A 15,373-nucleotide genomic window follows, 5' to 3' on the forward strand; every position below is an offset into this window, starting at 1 on the left:
GTTTGGGAAAGATATAATTTAGTCATATAGGAAAATCCTCATAAAGAATCCATCAAATCAGATTTATGATTCTCCCTAGTTAGTCACTGTTCCATCTGCATTGCTACATGAGCGATCATGCCAATGGTGGGCATATTATTAATTTATATTAACGCTGGCAGGAAAGGTAGAGAAAATGATTAAACCTAATTTTATGCAGAAGGTCTCCGCTATATATTGCCACTGGGAACAACGGCAAGATTTCGCACTGAGGTTTTGTCATTTGCATAACTATAAAATACTTACATGCCTAAGATGACAAGAACATGTTGCTTTTTGCTCAAACAGTGCCACACCTGTCTTACAGGTTGTATCTGCTATTGCAGGTCAGGCTCATTTAATTTAATGGGACTGAGTTGTAACACCAAATCCAGTCTATGAAGAAAAGAGGCGCTGTTGTAATCTCCTAAACCCGTTTAATTGGAACTTGCTTGAAATCCTTATTACAAGAGGACTTAACTTTTAAAGGGTTTTTCTTGTCTGAATGGCCGCGATGGAAGAACATGAGAAGCAAAGTAGCTAGGACAGAAACAGCTGAGCACAGCTAGACTACACGGTTGACGTTAGTACCATAGGAGTTAATGAGGATTGCGCAAGCTATACTGTTTCCTGTAACTCCTTGGTTACCGAAGCAGTGTAGCTCACTGTCCATTACCTTTTTGAGGAGTTACAGAAACAGCATAGCGAAGCCCGGTAGTTGTTTCCATCCTCCAGACCAAACTGGGCTACCACATACAGCTAGTAGAGTTAGGTGCTGGACCCACACCTATAGTAAAAAATATATAAAAATAAATCTTATTTTGCAGAGCTTTCAAGTAATTTATTACCCGCCCACCAACCAAGCTCAGAAGGATGAGTTGACCTTGAGCCGGCTATCTGAACCATGCGGGGATTGAACCTGCAACCTTCAGGTTGTGAGCAAGAGCATATGGGGATTGAACCTGCAACCTTCAGGTTGTGAGCAAGAGCTTTGGACTGCATTTCTGCTGCCTTAGCACTCTGCACCACACAAGGCTCTTACAGTATATGGCATATCCCTTGAAGATGCCATAAAAGTCCCAGCTGGGAATACCACTGTAAAATGCTACTCTAGGAAGTGCCATATATTGTAGCAGGGGATGAAGCGTTATTTTCTGACGGCATGTACATTTTTTATTTTAGACCATTTCTTTTTCTTGGCATTTAAATCCTGTTTTTCATATGACCACCCACATTTTCATGCATTGCAGCTCAGTACGAAATACTCCGCCTATCGGAGCATAGCTGATGTTGTTGGCTTAGGGACACCATGCAAGAGTTGCAATAATAGTAGATTCTAAATGGATTCAGAGCGTATGCAGATTTATATCATTCGGGGCGGACACCCACTGGCGTTTTTTTTCTCCACTGCGCTGCGAGAGTAAGTGAAAACTCTCGCAGCGCAGTGCGAGGAAAAAACGGGATCACACCGGGATATCGCAAGTCTTTTCAATGGGGCCAGCGGCAGCAGCACTAGCCCCATTGAAAAGATATGGAGAATGCCGCGGACTTCTGCCACAGCCGTCACAGCTGTGACAGAAGTGCAGCATGCTATCCCATTGCTTTCAATGGAATCGGCGCTGCTGCCGGTCCCATTGAAACCAGTGGTTTGTAGCAAACCCTGCAGTATGATTTTTGGGGAAGGGCTTGAACCAATTAGCACAGCCCTTTCAGAAGGCGGGGATTTTTAAATCCCCACCTGCTGAAAGTTCTGGTCAGCAGTGTCGGGGAGCCAGCCGGAGGATGCGGCGGAGAGGTGAGTAATGTAATAAAAAAATTTTTTATCACTAATTGATGCTTTTCAGGGAAGGGCTTATATTTCAAGCCCTTCCTCAAAAATCATACTGCAGGGTTTGCTACAAACCACTGCTTTCAATGGGACCGGCAGCAGCGCTGAACCCATTGAAAGCAATGGAATAGCATGCTGCACTTCTGCCACAGCTGTCACAGCTGTGACAGCTGTGGCAGAGGATTCCTTCATCCCCGCGGTCTCCACAGAGATGAAGGAACCTCCTGCCACAGCTGTGACAGCTGTGGCAGAAGTCCGCGGTATTCTCCATATCTTTTCAATGGGGCTAGCGCTGCTGCCGCTGGCTTTATTGAAGAGACTGGCGATATCCCGGTCCTTTTTCGGCGTCTTTCTTGCGCTGCGAGGCAAGAGTTTTCACGTGCTCTCGCAGCGCAAGAAAGGAAATATCGCCAGTGGGTGTCAGCCCTCAGGGTCTGACAAAAGTAGAGTGTGACCTCTGATCTGTAATCGCTGCTATTATTGGTTGTCACCTTTTTGTAAATTTTCCTAGTCCAAGATCTTTTTGAAACTAAATGTCCTTTTAGGCCAATCTCATACACTCGGATTTGAATTGCGCATTCTGCGATCCGCGATTGGTGTCCATGCGGACAACCCAGGTAAAACTCGGATATGAAAAGGCAAGCATTTTTGAATTTTCTCCACACATACGAATTGCGTGTTCCGTGAGCAGATGGAAGGTCACACCATACTCTATTTTACCACGGAATTCGCACAGATGGCCTTCATTGAGGCGTCCGACATGCAGCCCATATGCAATTAACATTGCGTATGGGTTGCGGGTAACCACATTATTGCTAAGAGACGGTGCTGGAAATACAAACCCCCCCCAAAAACTGAAAAACTGTAGTGTGATGACTCCCTGTGAGCCTTCCGTTGTCAAACACAATACAGTAAAGTGCTGTAAGCAGGGTCACCGCCCGGAATCCACTGCAGGCCTCCTGCGTGCGGAATCCACCCCGATCGTTTGAGCCCTTACAGAGCTTTGAGCTGAACCATGTATTGAGCACCGATCATTGAGATCAGCACTCATCTGTCTGGCCTCAGAATGGACGTGGGGCAAACAATTGTTAATACGATTGGTTATCCCCCATACTGTTTTACACGGAGAGATGTGCTGCCGACAATGCTGAGGTTTGCTGCTGTGTGAAAGATGCAATCATTTGATAAAATAGCATTTTCTTGTTCTCCAAGTGGCACCTTAACATGGCTTGATGATCAGGCAAACCAACATTCCTACAAACGTTCTTGCCTGATCACTGGGTCTTACCAACAGATCTGATTTTGCAAAAACAGCCCATGAACCAGATCGCAACAAGGGCGGAGTTTATGCAAACCCTGCCCACAGTGGACATTTTTGGGGTGGCCCCAGGGCGGGGCATAAATGTCTCAAATTTTTAGATTTGAATGTTGGGAAGTATGTAGAGATCAATGGCTCCAAACCTCCCTGGGATAGTTCACTGTTCTCTATGGAAAGGATTTGACCCGTCAAAACAGCCAAAAGTGGAGTGACTGTGCTTCTTGCCTCCCCTACGTTTTCTGCCTGTTTGGTATCATTAGCTGGGAGAGTAGCCTAATCAGTGTGGAGAGGGCTTAGAGAAGGTCGCTGATCACTGGGGGTTCCATCGATCACTGGGGGTTCCATCGATCACTGGTTTGCTTTATTATAAATGTTTTCTCAAAGAAGGTAAATCGGCTGAGAACTTTTAAAGTTCAGAAACTTTGATGCGCATCAATGATTAATAATACCAGATGTTCTACTCAGTCGAGCTCTATGGTGTTTTTGTCTTTTAAATGCCATCATGAGGTAAGCAGAATGCACTTGTTGCTGGGCATGTTGTTCAGTCTGGGACCAGATTAGGTTTTAGTGTTCAGAATGGGGGCTGGAGTTGACTAGCCTCAGGCAGCTGCTTGCAGAGAGCTAGCTCTGACATTTTTGTAATTGTCCTGCAGAGCAGAGCATCAATTATAAGCAATGTGACTATCTGTCTATAATTATGTTAATACAGTAATAAAAACACAACAGGGGTATGATGTGCGGGATCCAGATGAAGGGGCAATGTTATGCTGGCCATTCCAAAATCCAGACCAGACATGATTTGTAGGTGGATCACTTCTACAGTTGTTTATAAAGCTGAAATAAATTATATAAAATAATGGATGAAATTACAGAACGTTAGGGTTAGATATTTTGGGGTATCAGAAGGGGAAAAGGGGTAAGAGTCCAGGAACATCATGTGGAGCATTGGGAGTAGTTACAATATATGGAGAGCAAGAGGCAACAAAGCAAAGTGCAATATTAAGATAAAGAGCCTTCAGGCTTGTAGCTGTTCAGTTATCTGTAGAGATGAGCGAGTATACTCGCTAAGGCACATTACTCGAGCGAGTAGTGCCTTAGCCGAGTATCTCCCCGCTCATCTCTAAAGATTCGGGGGCCGGCGGAGGACGGGCAGCGGCAGGGGAGAGCGGGGAGGAACGGAGGGGAGATCTCTCTCTCCCCCCCTGCTCCCCGCCGCCACTCACCTGTCACCCGCGCCGGCCCCGAATCTTTAGAGACGAGCGGGGAGATACTCGGCTAAGGCACTACTCGCTCAAGTAATGTGCCTTAGCGAGTATACTCGCTCATCTCTAGTTATCTTTATAAGGGCCCCAGTTTTCTTTTTGTATAGCATTGTCCTTTAGTATTTTGAAGGGCGGATGATCCAGTGATGAACCTTTGAGACATTTCCGGTCAAAGAGATCTTTGTAGTCTGGAGCGCTCCTTAAGTGACTTGTAATTCTTGTAAGGAGGGGCCAGACTGTAAAGGGGGCAACCAAATGACTTTTGTACTTATTCTTGACAAACGTGACAAATTCTATAATGGGGCAAATAGAAAAAAGCTTGCTAATGTAGTTAAGAATTTTGGCTCAGACCACCGCCTGCCTAATTTTTTGATTCAAAAGTACGTGCATTCATGTGACGTTCAGAACTGGGAAGAGGCAGCTTCAGACAAAGTTTTTAGAGCCAAAGCCGGAAGTGGATCCAGTAGGAAGGTGGGGTATAAGTCTTTTCTTTATATTTCCCATTGCTTTCAAATCCAACTCTGTCTTGAAAAAAAACTGCATCAAAAACTGCTAGTTTTATGGCTTTTTTGTTTAGCTAAACAAAAACAGTGATCACAGAAGACACCTGTCAAAAAATTGCCCCCCAAACTGCATTTTGTGATTCCAGCCTAAATGGGTAATTTGTTTTGCACAAGTTTTTTCCATAAGCCCAGCTGGGGGTTCACTACATTTGTACAGTTTGCATTTGTTTGTAGGTAGCCGTTCTTTATAGCGACCCTCCAGGCCTGGAGAAACAAAGATGGCTGAACCGCTTCTCTGACTATCGGATGCCTACTGTGCATAGCATGCATTGGTTGTCTTAAACGCTACATGCTGATCTGACTGGCCAACGCTGCTCATGTGGACAGCACTGGTTAATCAAAGCAGTGTGTAATGTCTTAGACAAATGATGCATACTCATGTACAGCGTACATCAGGTACTCAGAGAAGCTAGTGCAGCCATCTTTGTTTCTCCAGGCCCGGAGGGTCGCTTTAACCCAACCTTGCGCTGCACCATACATTTACGGCATAAGAAGTAGTTGTGCCAACATGATCACCAACAGGTATCAGTGGTTGAATACAGCGGACTCTGAATCTGCTTAACCCCTTAGATGCCTTATTTACTCTGCCTTCATCCCTTGTGACACAGCCACGTGTTGCCGATGGATTACATGGGCACCTAGCCTCCAGGTCTGCCGTGTTCATATGTCTAAAGGCATCTTTACACAGAGCAACTATCATTAAAGTAGTTGCTCAGAAAAGTCGTTGAAGTGTCCGAACAGTCATTTATTTGCTTTTACACGGAGGGATGATTGCCCATTAGTAGGATGTCTGTCCCTGGTTTGTGGCGCTCCACGTCCTCCCCCACAAGGATTATGTGGACTGAGAAACTCAACACGCTTATGAGATATGAAGTAGAAGGGTCAGTGGAGGAGTGGGAGAGGGCCAGGTCCTCTGATCTTTGGAGACCATGGATTGCCATGAGAGCCTCAGCTGCCTTTGAGAACTGGTTGAACACAGGAACCTTCGACCCTTAGGGGTCCACGGAACCGAGAAAGCAAGGTCTTCCCCTTTCCTCCCTTCTTTCCCCTTGACTCCTACTCCCCCCCCCCCCCACTCCCCTCAGCTAGGTTTTTTTTAATGGAATTTCAGTGTATTCTGCTAAAGCCATAGTAATATTTTGCAGAGTTGCGATGTTGTCACGTTTTGACTGAAAAATATTGGCAGATCAATATTGTGCAGTGTTGATGTGTACTAATTGAAAATGTTTAATACAACTGATTGGAACTAATACAATGCAGTATGGAGGTTTTGCAGTGTATTAAATAAGTGATCACATGATTAACACGATAAGTCACATAGTGGGACCCAAAAAAATATTAAACATTAAAAGTAAAATCATCTACACGCTAAAAACAATCTCCATAAAGAGTTTTCTTTTCAAGTGAACATATTTTAAAGAAAGACACATTTGGCACCACCATAGTTGTAACAGCCAGTAGAATTAAAGTAAGACCTTATTTACACCGTGTGCACATGACAAAGAATTCTCAAACATCACTTTTTTTTATCTGACACCCTCCACCCAAAAAATGTATATGAATAAAAGTTAATCAAAAAGTTGTATATTCTGTAAAATCGTATCCCTGAAAACTACAAGTCGTCCCGTAACAACCAGGCCAGATATAGCTACATCCATAAAATAATAGAAAAGTGATAAACCTTGAAATCCAGCGAAAATAGATGCCCTTAAGGAGTTAATGAAAACCACACAAAAATTCTATGAAAATAGGGCACTGCCTGCATCTTTACAGTATTTGGTGAAATGGACATGTCCTTGTAGAACACACAAGAACAGACATTTCTTCTTCTAATTGAATGTTTGCAAACCTTGTGCAATAATGAATGACGGGACAGACGCGGTTATTATTGTTAATGTCTGTGTTATCTGCGGAGTCTTCATCTCCCGCTGTTTGACTTGTTCTGCACCTGGAGGTTTAAATTAATTGGGCCATTCTGAACTGATGTCCTGACATTGTAAAATCAGCTAATGGGAACGCTATAAAGTTTACCTGATGGAAGTCGGTTTGGGAATCAGTCATTTATTTTCATGTAGTGTGTACAGATTTTCTGTCGTATTTTGCACTTGTGGAGTAATGTCACCTTAAAATTCAGATCTAACTTATTTGGTGAGCCTAAAAATATATATACCTTTGTTGATGTACTTGAAAGACTTTTTAAGCTTTGTTCATTTGTATTGGGGTATAACTGTGTAGTCAGCAACCTCAATAACATCAATATAGCTTTGTAGTCTGGACCTCCCCTATAACAGCAGTCTGGTTGTGTAGTCCAGAGTGCCGCCTATAACAGTAGTCCAGCTGTGTAGTCTGAAAGGCCCCCTATAACAGCAGTAGGGCTGTGTAGTCTGAAAGTCCCACTATAATAGCAGTACAGCTGTGTAGTCTCAACCGCCCCCTATAACAGCAGCCAGACTGTGTGTTCTGGAGGGCCTCCTATAACAGCAGTGTGACTGTGTAGTCTGTAGGGCCCCATACAACAGCAGTATAGCTGTGTTGTCTGGACTGTCCCCTATAACAGTAGCCTGACTGTGTGTTCTGGAGAGCCTCCTATAACAGCAGTATAGCTGTGTAGTCTGGAGAGCCTCCTATAACAGCAGTATAGCTGTGTAGTCTGGAAAGCCCCCTACAACAGCAGTATAGCTGTGTAGTCTGGAAAGCCCCCTACAACAGCAGTATAGCTGTGTAGTCTGGAAAGCCCCCTACAACAGCAGTATAGCTGTGTAGTCTGGAAAGCCCCCTACAACAGCAGTATAGCTGTGTAGTCTGGAAAGCCCCCTACAACAGCAGTATAGCTGTGTAGTCTGGAAAGCCCCCTACAACAGCAGTATAGCTGTGTAGTCTGGAAAGCCCCCTACAACAGCAGTATAGCTGTGTAGTCTGGAAAGCCCCCTACAACAGCAGTATAGCTGTGTAGTCTGGAAAGCCCCCTACAACAGCAGTATAGCTGTGTAGTCTGGAAAGCCCCCTACAACAGCAGTATAGCTGTGTAGTCTGGAAAGCCCCCTACAACAGCAGTATAGCTGTGTAGTCTGGAAAGCCCCCTACAACAGCAGTATAGCTGTGTAGTCTGGAAAGCCCCCTACAACAGCAGTATAGCTGTGTAGTCTGGAAAGCCCCCTACAACAGCAGTATAGCTGTGTAGTCTGGAAAGCCCCCTACAACAGCAGTATAGCTGTGTAGTCTGGAAAGCCCCCTATAACATCAGCCTGACTGTGTGTTCTGGAGGGCCTCCTATAACAGCAGTGTGACTGTGTAGTCTGTAGGGCCTCCTATAACAGCAGTGTGACTGTGTAGTCTGTAGGGCCCCATACAACAGCAGTATAGCTGTGTAGTCTGGAACGTCCCCTATAACAGCAGCCTGACTGTGTGTTCTGGAGAGCCTCCTAAAACAGCTGTGTAGTCTGGAAAGCTCCCTACAACAGCAGTATAGCTGTGTAGTCTGGAAAGCTCCCTACAACAGCAGTATAGCTGTGTAGTCTGGAAAGCCCCCTACAACAGCAGTATAGCTGTGTAGTCTGGAAAGCCCCCTACAACAGCAGTATAGCTGTGTAGTCTGGAAAGCCCCCTACAACAGCAGTATAGCTGTGTAGTCTGGAAAGCCCCCTATAACATCAGCCTGACTGTGTGTTCTGGAGGGCCTCCTATAACAGCAGTGTGACTGTGTAGTCTGTAGGGCCCCATACAACAGCAGTATAGCTGTGTAGTCTGGAACGTCCCCTATAACAGCAGCCTGACTGTGTATTCTGGATGGTCTCCTATAAGAGCAGTATGACTGTATAGTCTGTAGGGCCCCCTATAACAGCAGTTTGCATATATAGTCTGAATTGCCAGCAGATACACATCTTTAGATTATGGGATGAACTGACTAAAGCAGCAACCCTAAAGCAAATTTAAACAACCAAAGTCACATGGGACAAACTATGCCCAATGACCTACCTGTCCCCATGAGTGAGAAGATATTTTGGCTATTGATGGATCACATGGAACCTGATGCTACTCAATAACCCAGCTTTGGTATCAAGTCATCTGATTACCAATCTACAAATTCAACTGGAAGAAGCTTCTGTAAGGCTGTATTTACACGGTGATTTTCACACACAACTTCTTTACGATTATGAGATGGACAGAAGTTGCACGAGAAAAAAATCCATTGATTTTAATTGGTTCATACATGAGCAAATTTTTCTCTCCAACCAATAGTCTGAGATAGAAAAATTGCTGTATGCCCTATTTTTGGTCAGAAAAAGCTCATTATTTTCTATTGGTGTGTGGAAATACGCATTGCGCTCGGAAGCCATGCAATTTGTACATGAGTGTGATACATTCCTTAAGTATTTTTATATTGCAACCATGCAGAAAAACAAATGTAAATCTAATGCAAATTGTGTATTTTTTTGGTGCACGCGCAGGAAAATCGCAGGGAAAATGGTTCGTTTTTTTACTGATCTATATCCCACTCGCCCATCTAAATACAGTCTAATGGGGATTTAGTAAGGAATGAATGTAATCCAATTTTCAATAATGTCAGATGATTTGGGTTCCATCCATTCTTGGAAGAGAAAATCAAAAAGTTAAACTATTAAGAAAATAAACTAAATATTTATTTATTTGCCGTCTAGTGAATCTAAAGTGACGTTGAGCGCGTTCTTTATGATGTATTTCATTATCACCTGTTTGTGTTTTCAGACCGCTTTACGCAGTACGGACCTAAGAATCTCCGACAAGCTTGGAACAAGTAAGTCTCATTCTAGTATCTTCGAAGAACATTGCAGGGCAAATGTACTAATGTTTGTTTTTACTCGTGAATCTCCTTGTTTAGACCATAGCTTTTATCTTTGTATCATCCTGCGCGGTTTCTTCTTCTTGTGTCTATTTGTTAATGTCCAAAGTTGTCAAACCTCAAGTAAAGATATTTAGATAAAGCTGGACCTCATCTGTCATTAGGACTTGTTCACATGTACCAGTAGCAATGAAGCAAAAAATTTGCACCTTAGTTTGCTAAGCAGGGGCTTACCCCAGTGCCGCCATAGAAGGAGCTTGCCCCAGCCCAGCCACAGCAGGGGTTTGCTCCAGTCATGCTGCAGCGTCTGAGAATCGGGACACAGCCTAGGAGACAGCAGGGTAGAATTTGGGGCCTTGTCACAGTGGCTCTACCGTCTCCCACCCGGAGGGTAACTGGTGATACGTCCTATAGCCAAGGGCAGGTTAATAAACGGGAAACCCAATAATGGATTACCGTAGTCTCTTATGTCACACGTGACGCCACCGTTTCTTCTGTCACGGGGGATTCCTAGCTGGTGGAGTAAACCCACTCTCTCGCAGCTTCCATGGGGGAATTCCTGGTTGGCGGAGTAAATCCACGCACACACGGGTACTGTTTAAGACACAGCCTCTGGGAAAGGGACAGTCTACTGGTTGTTTTATTTGAACAGAACTTTTTACAATTAGTATCAGTTTCACAGCAGCTTGATAAGTGGTGTGACAGGGAGAATGCACGGGTAAGCAGGAGAAACCACAGTCTTAGTTATCTGTAGGTCCTGGGCTTGGCAAAACACTTTCCTCTCTCTCCGTCTCTACTGGTACACAGTCACTGTTGAACGTAGACATGCTGCTGACTCCTGGGGGTAGTGGTCCCCGACAGCCATCAAACTCTTTTTTCAGCCTCTTCTATTCTGGGCCGCACAGGCTGAAGGTGCTGCATCTCCCTCTTCCACTCTCCAGAACAGAACTCTCTATCTTGCAAACCCAGGACTCAACTAAACTAAAAAACAACCCCTAGCAAACACATATATATCACAAGGTCACATGACAAACAGATACATTTTCCAGACAGTCAGCTCACTTAGCAGAAACTTAACCCTTTCAGTGCTGCAGCTATGCAATGCACATCATTCATGCTACACAGAAGACACTGACATTACATAGACAAATGCATGCATACAGTTATGGAGGGGCCCCGTTGTACCGGGCCATCACACTGCCACAGCAGGGGCTTGCCCCAGTTCAGCCACAGCAGTGATGGCCATTATGCCCATAATATGAAGAGAGACTCAAATATTCCAGGGTATAAGATAAATATAATTTAAGGCGTATCTCCAGATATTCATTAATTAAGGTGTAGCTCGACACATTCTGACACTGTCGGTAAAGACCTGACAGTGTTACACTGTATAAGGACCTCCCCATTGAAAAGGGGGATGGAATGGTAGCCAGTTGTGAGTTTATTGCATCTCCACGAGGAATAACAGAGGGACAGCCCAATATAAAGTTCTTGGAAGAAAAGATGTTGGCAAATTGTTATTTGATGTCAGGGGAATCGACAAAGTTGCATAGGACAAACGGACCCTTTAATTGTCCCGGTGTACCGCCATATATCCCTACCCTGCTGTACATCCTTCCTGTGACTTGTGCTTTTTGGCAGCAGCACAAATGTTAGATTATGAAGTGAAATAAGATAATCATTATCTGACCGATATTCTATTGTAACATGAGGATCTTCCCCCACAAAGTTGCAGCAATTTGCAAGTGGGCCTCTCTCACCTCTAACTTGTTGACTCGTTCTTAATTATGCCATTCAATGATGTCGAAAACAATGCTTCTCCTTGTAGCTCCATAGTAAGATTAGTCACTGCTGCTAACAGAATGTAAAATGACCGGTAATTGACGTGGTGACTGCTGAAGCAAGTGCCTACGTCTGCCGGGTAGAAGCGGCGGCATCGCAGTCACATCATAATGACTTTGAGTTTAGGCAACAGGATTCAATTCTCATGTTCTTCAAACAAGAGCAAAATACAGATGTAACGTATCCAGAATTGCAGAATCCTTTCCCCTACTGTGTTCTCCTTAACGGATTTTGTGCTCATTACCGGTTATTGACAACTGTGTGCTGGATCTGGCTGTGTGTACAGCGATAGATGGATTCCACTAGGTTTCAAAGCCTCCTCCAGCTGGTTATCACAGATTTTAGCGTTGGACGATGTGGCACAGCTACAAATGATGTGTGTCATTGTCAGTGTGAGGCATAAGATCTAATTCTACCGACTTCTCTATTTAAAGTGCACTCTTGAGGACTTAATTAAATGTTTGCCATACAACCGACTCGTTCCTAGGTGTTTTTGAAGACAATAACCATTCATAGTCCTCGGCTCATCATTCTCCTTCCCATTGAGCACAAACAGCTAATTATAGGACAAAAACTCAGTGGTTCAATGTTCTGGATGCAAGGGTGTGACTTGAAAGCCCAATGCAAAATCTCTACCCAGAGTCACCAGCTACCATGTGCCTTATATAATACTGGTGCCTTCCTATGTGACAGAGGAGCCTTTGGACTTCTTCGGGCATGAGGTACTTTGCTACTGCCCACTTTTGCACTTTTTATAGGTACTGTATGAATTAAAGTTAGACTTCTGAAAATTAATTCTTTGCTCAAAGTAACAGCCGTAGGCAACACCCAATGTCTTCTTGCTCCTGAAGCTAATGTTTTCAAGATTTTCTTTGCTCCCAATTTTGACTTTAGTCAACACTTTACTTAATGGGCCACCAAGGATTTTGCAAACTTCATCTGTTGGGTGGTGCTTGAAGGGGTTGTGCCAAGATGGCATCCCCTATTCATATGCCCTAAAAACGCAGATCAGAAACACTACCCTAATTGATATCAACGTGGTGCAGAGTCCTCAGGTTACACCATCATGACCTCCAAAGGTTAGCAAAATTTAAAAAATAAGATTGCACTCACTTCTTAAATTTGCAAAAGTTTGGGAATGCTTTTATTACAGACGTATTAGATGTTCACTGTATATCCAAGAAACTTTTCGAGCAGTTTATTAAACCAAGAGTGAAAACATCAAAGTCCAGTGTAGAGTAATAGAAGTAGAGTCCTGAAGGAACTGGTGGTCGAGTCTATTGGACCTTAGGTCCCCTTTCACACTCCACCATCATCGTCCGGTAGACTCAACCACTTGTCCATCCGAAACTGTACTTCTACTATTCTATGCTGGACTCTCATGTTTTCAGTCTTGGCTTGGTAAAGGGCTATACTGCCCAAAACATTGGTTGGATATACTGTGAACATCTGATACATCTGTAATAAAAGCATTTATGAACTTTTGAAATTTTTTTCTGAAAATTAGGGCATATGAGCATCATAGAGCTCCCCCTTCTATATCCCAGAACAATTAGAGAGCAAGACTCAGCGCAATCAGTTGATCACCACGAGCCCTGCATTCACAGAGGACTTGCACTTCTCGGCGCAACCACTCATCTATAGAGGTACAGGTGTGTTCAGTGCCAAACAAAAGTTTGGTGCCCAGGGCTATTTGTTTAATGCCCTTTACATAGCCCATTGTAGTTTATTGACTGCCAGGCTACGCAATTAGCATAGGCGCACTATAGTTACTATGAGGGTCATGAGGAGCACAGTTTCTCCTTGTGTAGACCACCTAGTAGGTATGAGGAGACTAAATGGGCCATACACTGCTCCTATAAAATATTTTGTATGCAAATGGGAGATGCTACAATGCCTCGGCAGCCAAAGCCAGAATCTTCTCCCAGTCATGTTATAAGGCTTATTAAAAGGTTGAATGTTGATTTGTAGGAAAGCTACCTTCTAATAGCTGGCTCTGCCAAGACATTATAACCTCTCCTGTTTACATACAATAGCTAAGAAGCTTGCCATTCAAGTTAGGGCCCTTGATTACCTGTTGGACACAGATGCCTGACAGGTCGTCCCAGTGATGATCGTTCTTGTACTTTTAACGGGAACGATCATCACTGAGTAAATGGAGGTGGAGTGGGCTGGGGATTATTCTGGTTGTCCACCTTCATTCACAGTAAACAGGCAGTTGTTCATAAATGAATGACTGCCTGTTCACATAGGCTGATGATCATTTAGTTATTCTGCATGCATAATCTGGACGAAGCGAACAAATTATCAATCATCGTTCAATCTGTTCATGCATTTACACTGAACGATAATCGTTCAGATTCTCGCTGGATCATTGGAATCTGAATGATTATCGGCTTGTATAAAAGGGCCCTTAGTGAAGAATACATTTATACTATTTCCTTTACTTACGCCTGAGTGGTTAATGGAAGCATGGTGGCTCAGTAGTTAGTACTGTTGCCTTGCAGCGCTGGGGTCCTGGGTTTGAATGTGACCAATGGAACCATCTGCATAGAGTTCTCTTATTCCTGTGTTTGCATTGGTTTCTTCCAGTTTAGTCCTATACTGCAGAAACCTACTGACAGGTTAATTTGCAGTTTAGACTGTGAGCCCCAACAGGAAAAGAAGCAATGTGAGTGAATACAATCTCTGTACAGCGCTACAAAATAGATTGGCACTCCATAAGTGAATAAAATAATGCTACTTGCCTTATACATACTACAGATGGCATAGATATCATCCATTCCCCCAAGCTGTTTTGAGGGGGGAGTTGGAAAGGAGCCAGATTCTGGCTAAAAGCTAAAAATTAAACTTTTGTCAACAGTTTTGTTAACTCTGACCTAAAACTTTGTAGTTGCTGGCAGAGCAAATAATCATAGTCAACACTGTCCTCAAAATCCTACTGTTTTCCAGTTGCAGTAGCTCACAACCAAGGGTGGAGATATCATAGAGACCAATCTTGTGGCTGCTATGGGGCCTTTTGAGAAAAGCATGGGCACCTATAACAGCAGTCTGTCTGTATAGTCTGGGCCTTCCCTATAATGTCAGGTTAGCTGTTTCATCTGGGCCTAATGATAATAATAAATCTTTATTGGTATAGCGCTAACTTATTTCGCAGCGCTTTTAAAGCACAGGAGAACACAAACAATATGGACAATTACATGTGGTATACAGTGGATTGGGAACAAACTGGGTAGGGGTAATGCAGGAGGTGCAGGGGGGTGGGGTATGAGGCATGGTGGAGCACAGACCATAAGGTAAATTAGAAGTGGTATACAGTTATTAGGGGGATTGGATCAGGAGAGTTGGTATGCCTCCCTGAAGAGGTGCGTCTGTAGGGCGCGTTTGAAGTTTCGTGTATCGAAGATTGTCTGGAAGTTTTGGGGTAGAGCGTTCCAGAGGATCGGTGCTGCTCTGGAGAAGTCCTGGAGGCAAGCAAGTGAGGCTTACATTAGAGGGGCGTTTAGCATGAAGCGCACGAGATGGGTGATATATGGACAAGAGGGAAGCAATGTACGGTGGTGCGGCGCCATGGAGAGCATTGTGGGTGATGAGTTTGTATTTCGTTCTGTAGTGTACGGGTAGCCCCTGCAGCGATTTGCATAGTGCAGAGGCGTCTGAGAAGTGGCTGGATAGGAAGATGAGTCTAGCTGCCGCATTTAGTATGGATTCGAGAGGGGAAAG

General features: G+C 44.0%; 1 protein-coding gene across 5 annotated transcripts in view; it reads left to right on the top strand.

The window, feature by feature from the left end:
• CDK14 (cyclin dependent kinase 14) overlaps window positions 1–15,373 on the top strand; it is a 509,998-nt gene that overhangs the window by 357,758 nt on the left and 136,867 nt on the right. For all 5 annotated transcript variants that reach the window (XM_066584666.1, XM_066584664.1, XM_066584665.1 and 2 more), the window contains one exon: window positions 9,715–9,763. In XM_066584666.1, the coding sequence (XP_066440763.1) occupies window positions 9,715–9,763 (49 nt within the window). The remainder of the gene's footprint in view (window positions 1–9,714; window positions 9,764–15,373) is intronic.

Source organism: Eleutherodactylus coqui, chromosome 12, assembly GCF_035609145.1.
Source record: "Eleutherodactylus coqui strain aEleCoq1 chromosome 12, aEleCoq1.hap1, whole genome shotgun sequence".
In the NCBI taxonomy this organism is placed as follows: domain Eukaryota; kingdom Metazoa; phylum Chordata; class Amphibia; order Anura; family Eleutherodactylidae; genus Eleutherodactylus; species Eleutherodactylus coqui.